The sequence below is a fragment of the Ascaphus truei genome, chromosome 2 (assembly GCF_040206685.1).
Source record: "Ascaphus truei isolate aAscTru1 chromosome 2, aAscTru1.hap1, whole genome shotgun sequence".
In the NCBI taxonomy this organism is placed as follows: Eukaryota; Metazoa; Chordata; class Amphibia; order Anura; family Ascaphidae; genus Ascaphus; species Ascaphus truei.
Window position 1 is genome coordinate 189,469,583 of NC_134484.1, and position 12,338 is coordinate 189,481,920.

The following is a 12,338-nucleotide window of genomic DNA, read 5'->3' on the forward strand; positions in this document are numbered from 1 at the left end:
AATTACCAAGGGAAATAAACATTGATAAAATGTTTAAAAACAACTTTTTGGCCCAAATATTTCAGTCTGCCTCTTTAAGCAAGTAGTGATACTGTGCTTGATTGTGTCAGATCTAGAGATTGGCAAAACTGTCAAAATCCATCTCGTAGAATTTCCTGATCTTTCCTTTTAAAATCTGCTTGCCGGTGTAAAATCTGTCGGCGAATGGTCCCAGTTTCAATCCATTAGGATGAATCAAAGACCGCCATTGGATACAATCGCTGGTGGATTTAAACGATCCAATCCGCGAGGCGATTGCTGAATCTGCGGATTGGATGGTCGAAGAAAAAAAAAAAAAGTCAGAAAAAAAACGAATCTTTTTGAGACAGATTAGCGGAAATCCGCAGACCCAACAAACCGGCCAATCCGAGGCGGTCCCAAATCCGCAAAACAATTCGCCCGTGTCTAGCGAGATCGCAAACTTTTCAACGATAAGGATTATACTCTTAAGGAACCGTTTTATTAATTATTTTTAAAAAAATATATATTTTACCAGGAAAAAATACATTGAGAGTTACTTCTCGTTTTTATGCATGTCCTTTGACATACTTGAAAACGAGAGGTAACTTTCTAACAAAGTGTAGAAAATGTATGCAGGTTTAACAGAGAGCCTCCTATCCTTATAAAGGAGGGGGGGAGGGGGTAGTTAGATGGACAAATTAAAAAGTAGTGGTACTATTGATTATATTGAGTCCTTCTTATTATAGAAGTTCTAATACTGTATGTGAACTTTTGACATCAGTCCATCAAAAAGTAAAGGTTATGCACACTAAATATTATTAAATAACAGCAATAATATATTACAAAGAGGTTACCAGGGGCGTCCAGAGAGACAAGAAGCCACATAATTGAAATCAATGGAAAGGTCTCCAGGTGCATCAAACTGTCTTTTTTTTTTTTTTCAATACAAAATAGTGTTTATATCTTTATGTAAAATAAACACTATTCTGTATTGAGAATACAGCTTGGAGTGCATAGAGATCTTTGCAGCTTTTGACAACACACACACACACACACACACACGCACACACGCACACACGCGCGCGCCTTTGGCATATCTGAAAAAGAGACTCCTGGTCTGAAAAGGTCATATATTTACCTGTAGTATTTGTGTAAATCCTATGTTCTATTATACGTAGTGAAGAAACAAATATATAGTTTTTTATTGATACTAATTTAACGCATTCTGCTATATAGGGATTTATATTTAAATAATGCTTTAATGTTTTTTGACTCTCTTTAGCTTGTGGTATCTTTTATTATATTAACATGACATGAATATATGTGTTTTTCCATACATGAGATTTCAAGACCTTCCAAAAGGTCACTTGTGTTGGAGCTCACATCTGAGAAAAATAAGTTTTCAGTCCTAAAACTCATGAATAAGAAAACACATGCATCATATTCATTTTAGTATTTAAAAAGGTATCAAAATCTAAAATGGATCAAACTTTTAATAATCTTTAAAATCCTCACTTGCTATATATTGATTCATTTATTACTTTTATATACTGTACCTATTACATTTTCTTTTTACATTTAAAACAATGCCATATATATAACTTTCTAAGGACAGCACATGTTTATTGTATGTGGCATAATTATGTGTGTATATCTTTTTTTTGTATATAGCGCTATCCAGGTACATTGTGCGTCATAGCAGTAATACAAGTGACATAATATTATAACATATAGTGGGCATAAGCACTTCAAACATAAAAGTAACAATGATTTCATTCATATTTATGCAAAATCGTGTGTAGTGTAAAGAAATAGCATTTTAATGTTATTGTTTTACATATGTGTTTCACAGTTTTTCATGCCTTAAGACTAGACATCTTTATTATATGAGAAAGTGCTGATAGTACTGTAAGTATTCTGGCCTGGATAAAAGAACAGACTAACAGCTAGATGTTCTAAAACATTCAATCGAACTCGTGAAATCATCAATGCACTTGAACACTGGTTACTCAAACAAAATGTAGAGGTTTAGCGACACACCACCATCCGCTCAATAGGAGAAGGAGTGGCTCAGTGAGTAAAGACACTGACTGGCACTGAGTTTGAAGTAGGGGAGCCTGGTTCAATTCCTGGTGTCGCTCCTTGTAACCTTGGGCAAGTCACTTTATCTCCCTGTGCCTCAGGCACAAAAAACATAGATTGTAAGCTCAATGGGGCAGGGACCTGTGCCTGCAAAATGTCTCTGTAAAGAGCAACGTAAAGCTAGCAGCGCGATATAAGAACATGCTATTGTTATTATTTATTATTAATTGGAGAAAGAGGGTGACCACATTTTGTTCAACATAACATGTTTATTGGAACATGGTAGCTGAAGAAAAACGACCTACATGTTTCGTACTACGCACTTGCTCACGGTGAGACCTTTTGCGTAACGCGAAACATGTAGGTCATTGTTCCTCAGCTACCATGTTCCAATAAACCAGGTTATTTCGAACAAAATGTGGTCACCCTCTTTTTCCAGTTGAGCGGATGGTGGTGGTCGGAGTATTTCTCTTTTATCTACAATAATATCAGAGCACAGCTCCAACGGAAGATGTGAGTAGGAGGTTGTACTTTCTTTTTCACACAACTGTGTGTATATATATATATATAATGAAACTCCACCATTGCATGTGTTTTTTTTGTTGTAGAGAAATTGTGCAGCAACTGTAACTCTGCTCTTGAGCTGATCCCCTGTCGAGGTCACAGTGGTTATCCTGTCACTAACTTCTGGCGACTAGACAGCAAAGCCATCTTCTTCCAGGTAATTCATTGTGGCATGTCAATTTAAATATTAGCTATGTTATATGAGCCTAAAGAAAATAGACATTTTATACACACACTATAGATTTTTTGTATTGTTTTCAGTCAGTATTTAGGTTGTGTAGAAAACTAGATTCTTTGCAGGTGTGGTACCATTTGTGAGATTAAAATAAAAATTACTCCCATGTATGCATGAGCAAGGTTAACTATATGTAACCCTCCTTGCCTGGCTTGTAGGGAGATTACATCCGTATACAATATTTGGCTACTCAGTGTAGGTTACCCTAACTCAGGGTGCTGTATTCAGACGGCAGGGCGATGAGCTAGCAAGGGGGAAAATAATGGGTGCCAGGAATTTTTTAGTACAACATCAATCTTTATTCATGTCCCCAGTCACTGGGACACATCACACACATATAACAATATTGCACTATTCTCTCGTGGTTATTCATGAATACTGTGCTTCCTTAAATGCCCACTCAACCCTCAGAGGGAGGTATATCTGCTTAGTTGCTTTACTGGTATTGGACCCGCCCCCCCTTGTCTTTCAGAGAAGTTCTGTTATGCCCATTTAAGCTGGGCCCTTACTAGGATCCTGGCTGCAGGTGCAGGTTATACCTTTGTCCTGTCTGGAAACTGCCACTTCAATACAGGCTGAACCGAATACTGGTATGGATCTGCTGTAGAGCAGATCCTCTGACACCCGGGAACCCTCTGTCTGAGGCCCACTGTGGCATGTCACTTTCCCCTCTCTAGGACCTGCTAAATTCCTCTAGCATCTTCTTGTATCATAACTTAGAAGGCACTCTCCTTATCTACATGTAGCCATGCTGTAAAATGGCTGCAGTCATCTCTCCTGCTGACAGTAAGGCCTGGTAAGTTATGGGGATGCCAGCAGTAATCATGGAGGTTTGCCCTCACACCCTGGTGAGGTGCCCTATGTATGGATGGGAGTGGTCACAGGCTCTGACTCCACGGTTAGTGATGTCAGAGTTGTGTCAGCCCCAGAGGATACATAAGGCACAGCACTGATCAAAAGTTAGCGAGTTGGAAGTAGAGAGTAAGAGTGTGTTTGCTGAGTTATGGAGGAGGAGTTAAGAAGCTGTTAGAAGGACAGTGTTGGAACTGTGACCAGGGACCTGGTCACAGGGAGATATCCCTGCGGGGATAGGGAATCCCTACATTAGGAGGACTATACCTTTCAAAGGGAAGTACGGTGAACAATGGAGGGCTAAATTCACCCATTGTGGAGGGCAGCTGGCCCACCGTGCAAATAAAGATGTTCCTGTTGAAAGATACCCTCGTGTGTAAGTGTGGAGTGATTACGCAGGGGGCTGCACCACAGAGGAGTTCCTCACCAGGACCATCCACAAGCGGACGCTGGGATCCTGATGAGGTGGAGGCGCTGCACTGGATATAGGTAGGACTCAGCACACTACCTCAGCTGCCTGTCTGGGTTGGCAATCCCCAACACAACATCATGCGGGAGACTCAGGAGTCCTGTTGCCAACAGGTGCACCACCAGACATCACACTGTAATGGGGACTGGTTAGACCACAGGGGCCAATATGAGATTGGGTGGGTCAGGCCGGTGCAGAAAACCCGTTACATTTGGAGGCGCTGCTGAGATAGACCTGTCAACAGGACAGGCTTTTGCTAGGTCACTTGGAAACAGGGAGAGTGTCTGCTGCCACTTTGTGCTGCGTTGGGACGGACCTAGGGGTAGTCAGGGGGCTGATGGAGTTTGTCAGTTCGCAGGGACGACCTAGGGGCCTGAAAGGAGTTGGGGGTTTGGAGCCGGGCTATAGCTGTCCTAGTCACCTTGAGGTAGTGCTAGTTGGTAGGATGCCTAAAGGGATAGCCTGTTAACGTGGTCAGGAATCCTGGAGAGGGTCTGCGCTAGGCTAACCAAGATAGGTAGACGCCCAAGTACTGCATGGAAGCCCCAGAGTACTCTAGCCCATTCCAGACCACTTACCGTAGGGAGCACAGACTGGGAGGAAGGAGATACAGCAGACACTGAGAGAGTGAGCCTAGCCTGAGGTAGTGCATACATGAGTCCAGCCTACATTAGGTACATATTGTGGTGCATCAGGGAAATCTTTATTGTGCCGGTGTGGTTGGCTGCCCCGCAGAGAGGAGCCCCATGTACAATCAGGACAAACAAAAGATGAATACAGCGACCGCAATAATGGAGGATCCGCGCGGTGCGGATAGTCCAAAGTGGCGACCGGAGGCTGATGGGGAGAGCACACCTGGCGTGCGTCCCACTGAAGAACAAGCTGTTGTCGACATGTCTGTCACGAGCCTGCTATGGAGTGGAGTAAGAGCCGTGGCTGCCCCGTTTTGGTCCTGTCTGGGACACGAGGCGCTACCCTGGAAGACTGTGTTGAGGACATTGTTATAACAGGAGGAGAACACAGTGAGAGTGACTGTCAGTCGACTTGCAAACAGATGAACGCTACCTCATTCATTGATCAGACTGACAGAGTGACCCAAAATGGCGGCTCCCGCTTCCCAGGGAGACCGCGTGGGCCGATGGCAGACTATTCTGCAAATGCACAAGTTACAAAGAATTGGCCAGAAGCGGCGCCAACAGGAGAGCCCCGCCCGCATGGGGGGTATGGCGCAAAAGCTGCGGCCGCGCCTTCATGGACAGTAACTCACCCAGCCACAGTGCTGAGTCAACCGATTAGTCTATGGGACCCTCCCCTAATATCAACCAGGGGGAGTGGTTTCCAGCTATGCCCCGTGGGTATGAATCCCGCGGGCCCAGGAGCTGGTGCGCTGACGGCACAATTACCAGAGGTAGTTCCGGCAGCTGAAATCGTGTGCAAAAAAGAAGGATACTTTGCACGCAAGGCAGCTGAAAGAAAACGGCTGGAATTGGCGGCAAAAAAGGAACCCCACCCTGTTGGGGATAAGGGCGCGAAAGCTGTGGCTGCGCCCTCTAGGACTGAAAGAGGTGCGGCCTCAATTAAAGGACATCCTATTCCCTTGTGGGACCCGCCCATAATCGCTACTCTTGGGGGCAGATTCCAATTGTGTCAGATGAGGGCGGAGCTGAACCAAGGTGTGGCTGATCACCCAACCCCTGTTGGTCACTCACGCGGAACCAGCTTCCAGAACAGACCAGTGTTGAAAGTGGCTCCCACCAAGACAATGGCCTGCTCCCCAGACATGAACCGGATGGTATCTACTCAACCCTACGCAGTACCAGGGGGGTACTAGTGATACGTGTAGGGGACGCGGAGACAGTAGTGGGCCTCTGCCTGCAATGCAGACTGCCCGGCGGCACCATGGGCACGGTGGCGCGCTGTCCCCAGTGTGGCACACAATACCTGTGGCCGATGCCCACATTTGTGCCCATTCAGACCACTGAACCAGGGGGGAATACGGCTAGGCTGTCCGCCGAGTCCCCCGGTGCCCTATGGACCAAGGGTGCGGATCCAGAAGAGCGTGAAGTGATCGGTCAGGCCACTGACCGAGAGAAAAGAAGGCGGTCGCCGCGCTCGGCGACCCCAAGTACCCTTAGTGCGGATCCCTCGGACGAGGGGCCCAAGGAGTTAACCAGTACCCTAGTCTGGCCGGTGGCGGTGTCCTGTGGAGGGAATGGAATAAAAAGACCACTTACCGGAAGTGACAGCGGAAGGAGCCGAGTGTCACCGGTGGAGCGGAGACCGGAGAGGCGGAGCCCATCTATTCCGGGGGCCGGCGGGCCCAGTGGCAACGGGCGATCCACGCCCACCCTGCGGACTGGTAAGGATAGTCCCTGTCCTTGCCAGGCTCCGATACCACCGCTAGAGGAGGAGAGGCCGTGCCAGGCCAGGACGGCGCACGTGGGTGCAGGCGGACTTCGGGACATAATCGTGGAGGAAGAGATCCCGCATGGGGGTCCATCCCAAGATGGCGGCGTATCCGACTCCAGCGATGACGGCGTTTCCGGCGGAGGTGGCGGAACCAGCGGAAGTAGAGGACACGCGTCTCAGCGATCGGGTGGTGGTTCCCGATCGACTAAAAAGACCCGGAGCAAGCGGCGGACAAAGAAGGGTGAGACGCAACCGGCGATACCATTGTCCAGTGGTACGGGACAATCTGATGACGACGAACGGGTCGGAACCCCGCGGCTGCCAACTGCCTACCCCTATGCCCAACCCCACGCCCTAGATAATGCCCCTGTCCCAGTCACCTGTTCCCGGGGATCATCATCCAGTTTGGGGGTGTCGGAAGAGTCCTTGGGGGTTGGTGAGAACCGGACTGGGGAAAGACTGGGCAGCTTTGCTTCCGAGGGCGGTTCAAGGGGAGGAGGACAATTGGGACAAGTATCAAAGTCCCGGTGGGTGCCTGAAGAGGCGGATGTGCCTTCTGGGGAGGGCCCAAAACATGAGAGATGGTCCAGGCCCCGTTCCGCAGGGACCTCTGGGGTATGCTCCTGGGGGGGTACAGATGAGGGAGACTCTCTAGAGTCTGGGCCCGAGAAGCCTAGGGAGACCCGTTGGTGGGCGCCCTTATTTGAGGGGTACGTGGGGTGGATGGACCGCACGCGGTTCTTGCTAGAGAAAGATGACATCGTGGACTACTGGTGGGCTAAAGGGGAGTTCACGCCCGCCGAGAGGAAAAAGGAGATGCAATTCAGGTGGTTCATGATAGGCAGGAATGAAATAGAACCCATGGGTCCTGATATATTGTCAGACCCTGTAGACCCAGATGAGCCCTTGTCCTGGGTATTACCAGGGAGAGCGGGGAACGCCAACCTAACTAGGAGTAGTCGGGCTGAAAGGGCGATCACTGCAAAATATAAGTACTCCCATGGGTTGGAGTTCCCGTACGTCCCTGAACCCCTCATGCAGGAGCTTGAGGATAACAGAGACCAGTGGTTAAGGGAGACCATAGAGGAGTATATGGTCAACAAAGGGGGAGCCATTACTGGTAGTAAGGCAGAAGAAAGGATTGAGCACCTGATAAGGGTATGGAGTATCGGGCGAAGTGTGTACAAACATAAAGTAATGTACCGGCCTGAGAGGGGTCTGCCGCGCACTTACAGTGTGACGGTACTGGACATGGGGGGTCAGGAGGTGAAGAAACCCGATCCCCGGCACTACTATTAGGAGGTACTGGGTAGCATTACGCGGGTTTGTGGCTGCTGGTCAGGGCGTGCTTGGCGCAATGTGACTTGTTGTTTTATAGATATGATGTATGCTAATACTAATAATGTGTGTTCCATTTTACAGTGCTTCCTGGGGAAAGGTATTCAAATTTAGGTCCCAGCCGGGGACGGTGGGATTCACCAGGGGGAGAATGTAGCCATGCTGTAAAATGGCTGCAGTCATCTCTCCTGCTGACAGTAAGGCCTGGTAAGTTATGGGGATGCCAGCAGTAATCATGGAGGTTTGCCCTCACACCCTGGTGAGGTGCCCTATGTATGGATGGGAGTGGTCACAGGTTCTGACTACACGGTTAGTGATGTCAGAGTTGTGTCAGCCCCAGAGGATACATAAGGCACAGCACTGATCAAAAGTTAGCGAGTTGGAAGTAGAGAGTAAGAGTGTGTTTGCTGAGTTATGGAGGAGGAGTTAAGAAGCTGTTAGAAGGACAGTGTTGGAACTGTGACCAGGGACCTGGTCACAGGGAGATATCCCTGCGGGGATAGGGAATCCCTACATTAGGAGGACTATACCTTTCAAAGGGAAGTACGGTGAACAATGGAGGGCTAAATTCACCCATTGTGGAGGGCAGCTGGCCCACCGTGCAAATAAAGATGTTCCTGTTGAAAGATACCCTCGTGTGTAAGTGTGGAGTGATTACGCAGGGGGCTGCACCACAGAGGAGTTCCTCACCAGGACCATCCACAAGCGGACGCTGGGATCCTGATGAGGTGGAGGCGCTGCACTGGATATAGGTAGGACTCAGCACACTACCTCAGCTGCCTGTCTGGGTTGGCAATCCCCAACACAACATCATGCGGGAGACTCAGGAGTCCTGTTGCCAACAGGTGCACCACCAGACATCACACTGTAATGGGGACTGGTTAGACCACAGGGGCCAATATGAGATTGGGTGGGTCAGGCCGGTGCAGAAAACCCGTTACATACAACATAGTAAATAAGGGGGCCTGGTCTGTTCTATTACTTTATGAATACATCCCTTTCTACTCTCCCCTAGGCCCTTCTCCTCTTTTCCTTGCAGAACCTGAACCTCTAGAACCTTGCTCCTATCCGAAATACCCCCATTGTGATGTAAGGATACATATGACAACACAGGGTGGGGCCCAGCATACACTAACCCTCTAGTAACCCCTTAGGAGGGGGGTTACATATGTAAAATCCTTTTGTCTATCTAATATAAAGTTATATACAAGAATGTGCTAAAAAAATATATATATATATATAAAATATATAAATATAAAAACAAGGCATACGCTAATCAATGAAATCAAGCATATATAATGCTCAATTGTGCAGGTTTTCTTGTGAGTACAAATCCACTCGTCTATTAATTTGTTAATGAATCGGTCCAGTAAGATCGTTTCTTTTTCTTGAAAGGCTAAAGGAGTCCATGATCATCCAAGGCCGGAGAGTAAATCTGAGACAGAAGCCAGAAGAAGTGCGGTGAAACGGCAGATGTCATCTTCTCACCTGTCCCATAAAAAGAGGCTTTTGGAGTCTGAGGTACAGTAAAAATGATCTATCATCCATCTTTCTTAGCTAATCATCTATCATCTGTCAATTTATCTAATTATCTATCATCTATTAGTTGTATATTGATCTAATTATCATCTAATATCTGTCTTGTTATCTAATTATCTCTCTGTCTGTCTATCTATCTAATTATCTATTTATCCATCTATCTGTAGCCCCTCTATATTCCTGTACTGTACCTCGTACTATACGCCTGGTGCTGAAGTGGGAGCCTTATGCCTATGATAAATACCACATGTGGGTGGAGCAAACAAGGAGACACAGCTGCCACAACACTTTGTTATAATGAGAGGTAACTCTCAATGTATTACTTCCTGGTAAAACATTTTATAAATAAATAATATAACTGATTTGATATATATTGAACGGGTAGCAAGAACCTCTTGATCCTTAGAAACAGGATCACAATATATAACTCACAAGACATTCTCATTACAGTTTACATAAGCACTGTGCGGGTGTGTGTTTTAATGTCAAGTCAAAAGGCCTCCCAATCCTGGGTACTCAGGCCTATATTTGAGGTGCTGGTACACGTTGGAGCTTGTGTTTGTAACTGGGTGTAGCAGGCCTGTACTTTACAAAGGTTTATTTTGGTACCACTGTTTTCTATGACCGTTAGGGAATCCAATCTGTTGGCTGTCTCCCCTCAGTACGACTCCCAATCTCAGCTGCTCTCCATCGTCTCAGCAACTGCAATCACACCCACTCGGGACAAGTGCAGGTCCCATCACACAGATTGCTCTCGATCAAGCCTGACTCCTTCAGGCCCATGCAGATCTGCCTCTAACTGACATGGCTTCTGCAAACAAACAGACAAAAGATTCCCCCTTGAATGCACTCAGATGGATCAAGTAGTAATGATGTAATATATTAAAATCCTTTTAATCAATAATAAAATAGTAGTTGTACAGAGGGGTGTGGTACAAAGGTCCAGGGCCACCCCCTTAATGACATACCAAATAATCTTCCCTATTGAAATAAATAGGGAAAAAAGCTAAGAGAGTCATTACATCAAATCACATTGGTATATTAGCCACAGTATTCATAAATAGATTCCTGCAGAAATGTGTGCTAACCTATGATAAGGCAGCACTTTTGTCTAAAAGAATCACCAGTCTATACAGATATAAGGCTGCTGATGCTAAATCTGGAGGAGATGGATACCATGGAGGTAATTGTAAAATACCAAAAACAGGCTGACTGTAATAATAAGCCTGTCTAATCTATTGTGATGGTGTAGATCAAAAAACAGCGTAAATGTCACATTACAGACACAATCAGATCAATATGTATAATCGGCATAATGAAATGGAGAAAAACAACTAGCAAACATATGTAATCCTGGAGAGGGCTGGCACAAAGTGTGCATGTGTAATGCCCTGAGGCACGGTTCACCGACCGTATCAAGTTATAGCCTCATGATCAGAGAACTTCATATACACTAGCTTTTATATGAAAAGAAATGTATGAGATGACAACATATATCAGATGAATTGCTAGTGTCCTCCTTGTACTGAAACACTAAGTATGAGTCTCACAAAGAGTGTATATACTGGTGGTAGACAGAAGGATTATATCAAATGCCAATCCTAGTTAAAGTCAGACTCATATTGCAGCAGTCTAAATTAACACACTGCTGTGCCACGCACATATACACAGAAGTCTCATTATGTAGCAACTGTATAGTAAATAACTTACAGACATAGAGACACTTGAAATCATGAGTACCCCCTCTCAGAGCATAATAGCATGATGTCAACATAAAGGGCTACAAAAACGATACACTTAGCTTAGTTTCTGGTGTATCAGATGCTGGATTGTACTGCCCAAAGGAGTGGGGGTCGGGAGACTGCACAGCAATGTAACCGCAGAGTAGCAGTGATGTAGCTGAAACAGCTGAAGTAGCTGGAGCGCGTGTCAGTGTGATCCGTGCTGTAGAGTGTCGTCACGCCGTATGGTCACCTGACACTGTACGTTTCGCGCGTGTTCGCGCTTTCTCAAAGGTGAGTGCACGCTGTGGGCATGCGCAATAAATAGCAGATGGTAGTCATGGCAGGCTCAAGGAAATTTAACCCCTATGCTGCTGTTTAGGAACCTGTCACAATGCCAGAAGCTGTCTGTGTTAGTTATCTTCTGTGCAGGCTAACAGCGTTTCAGCTAGCTTAACGATAGTAAGTGTGATGTGTGCTAGCAGGGTAACTAGCACACAGGACCCACTACATCAAGGGTCATGTAGAAATATACAAATGCCCGGTAGTGGATGGAATTTTTTTTTTTGCTGATCAGCTGTTCGCTCAACAATGGCTGTAGGGCTACGTTAAGTCAACGTTGATGGCTTACATATGCTTATGCAATTTAGGATCTCTGTAAGGTATCTATATGCCCCATGCTATGGGAAACACATATGGCCAAATGCCTATACGTTACAAAGATCACTTGAGTGAGTCATTAAATCCCAAAATGTTAAAATCAATTGGGACAGTGAAAAACCTCGAAATCCAGACAAATGCAGAAACAAAGTAGGTACAGGGATAAGGCAAGTAGGTCAGGTGGATGCCCATTCAACCCTGAGGTGTAACTGAAAACAGACCCAGGGTAAAGGTAGGGCAAAGGGTAAAACTGACAGGGATGGTAAAACAAATGCACAATCGCAGAGGCTAGAACAAAAGGACACCTACATTAAGCAAAGGGGTTCAAATAAAGGGAGAGAACACAAATTCCTCATTAAGCCCCTTCGGGGTCAGGGTTCCTAAGGTGTAGATCCAACGAGATTCTCGTTTAAGAATCTCGTTGTCCCAGTCCCCCCCTCTGCTGTGGTTGGAGACAGCTTCAATGCCA

The 12,338-nt window shown here is 46.1% G+C and overlaps 1 protein-coding gene across 1 annotated transcript in view; it reads left to right on the forward strand.

The window, feature by feature from the left end:
• The window catches only part of GCM2 (glial cells missing transcription factor 2), a 39,839-nt gene that overhangs the window by 13,989 nt on the left and 13,512 nt on the right, over positions 1-12,338 (forward strand). The window contains exons 3-4 of the mRNA XM_075589060.1: positions 2,691-2,803; positions 9,345-9,470. Of these exons, the coding sequence (XP_075445175.1) occupies positions 2,691-2,803; positions 9,345-9,470 (239 nt within the window). The remainder of the gene's footprint in view (positions 1-2,690; positions 2,804-9,344; positions 9,471-12,338) is intronic.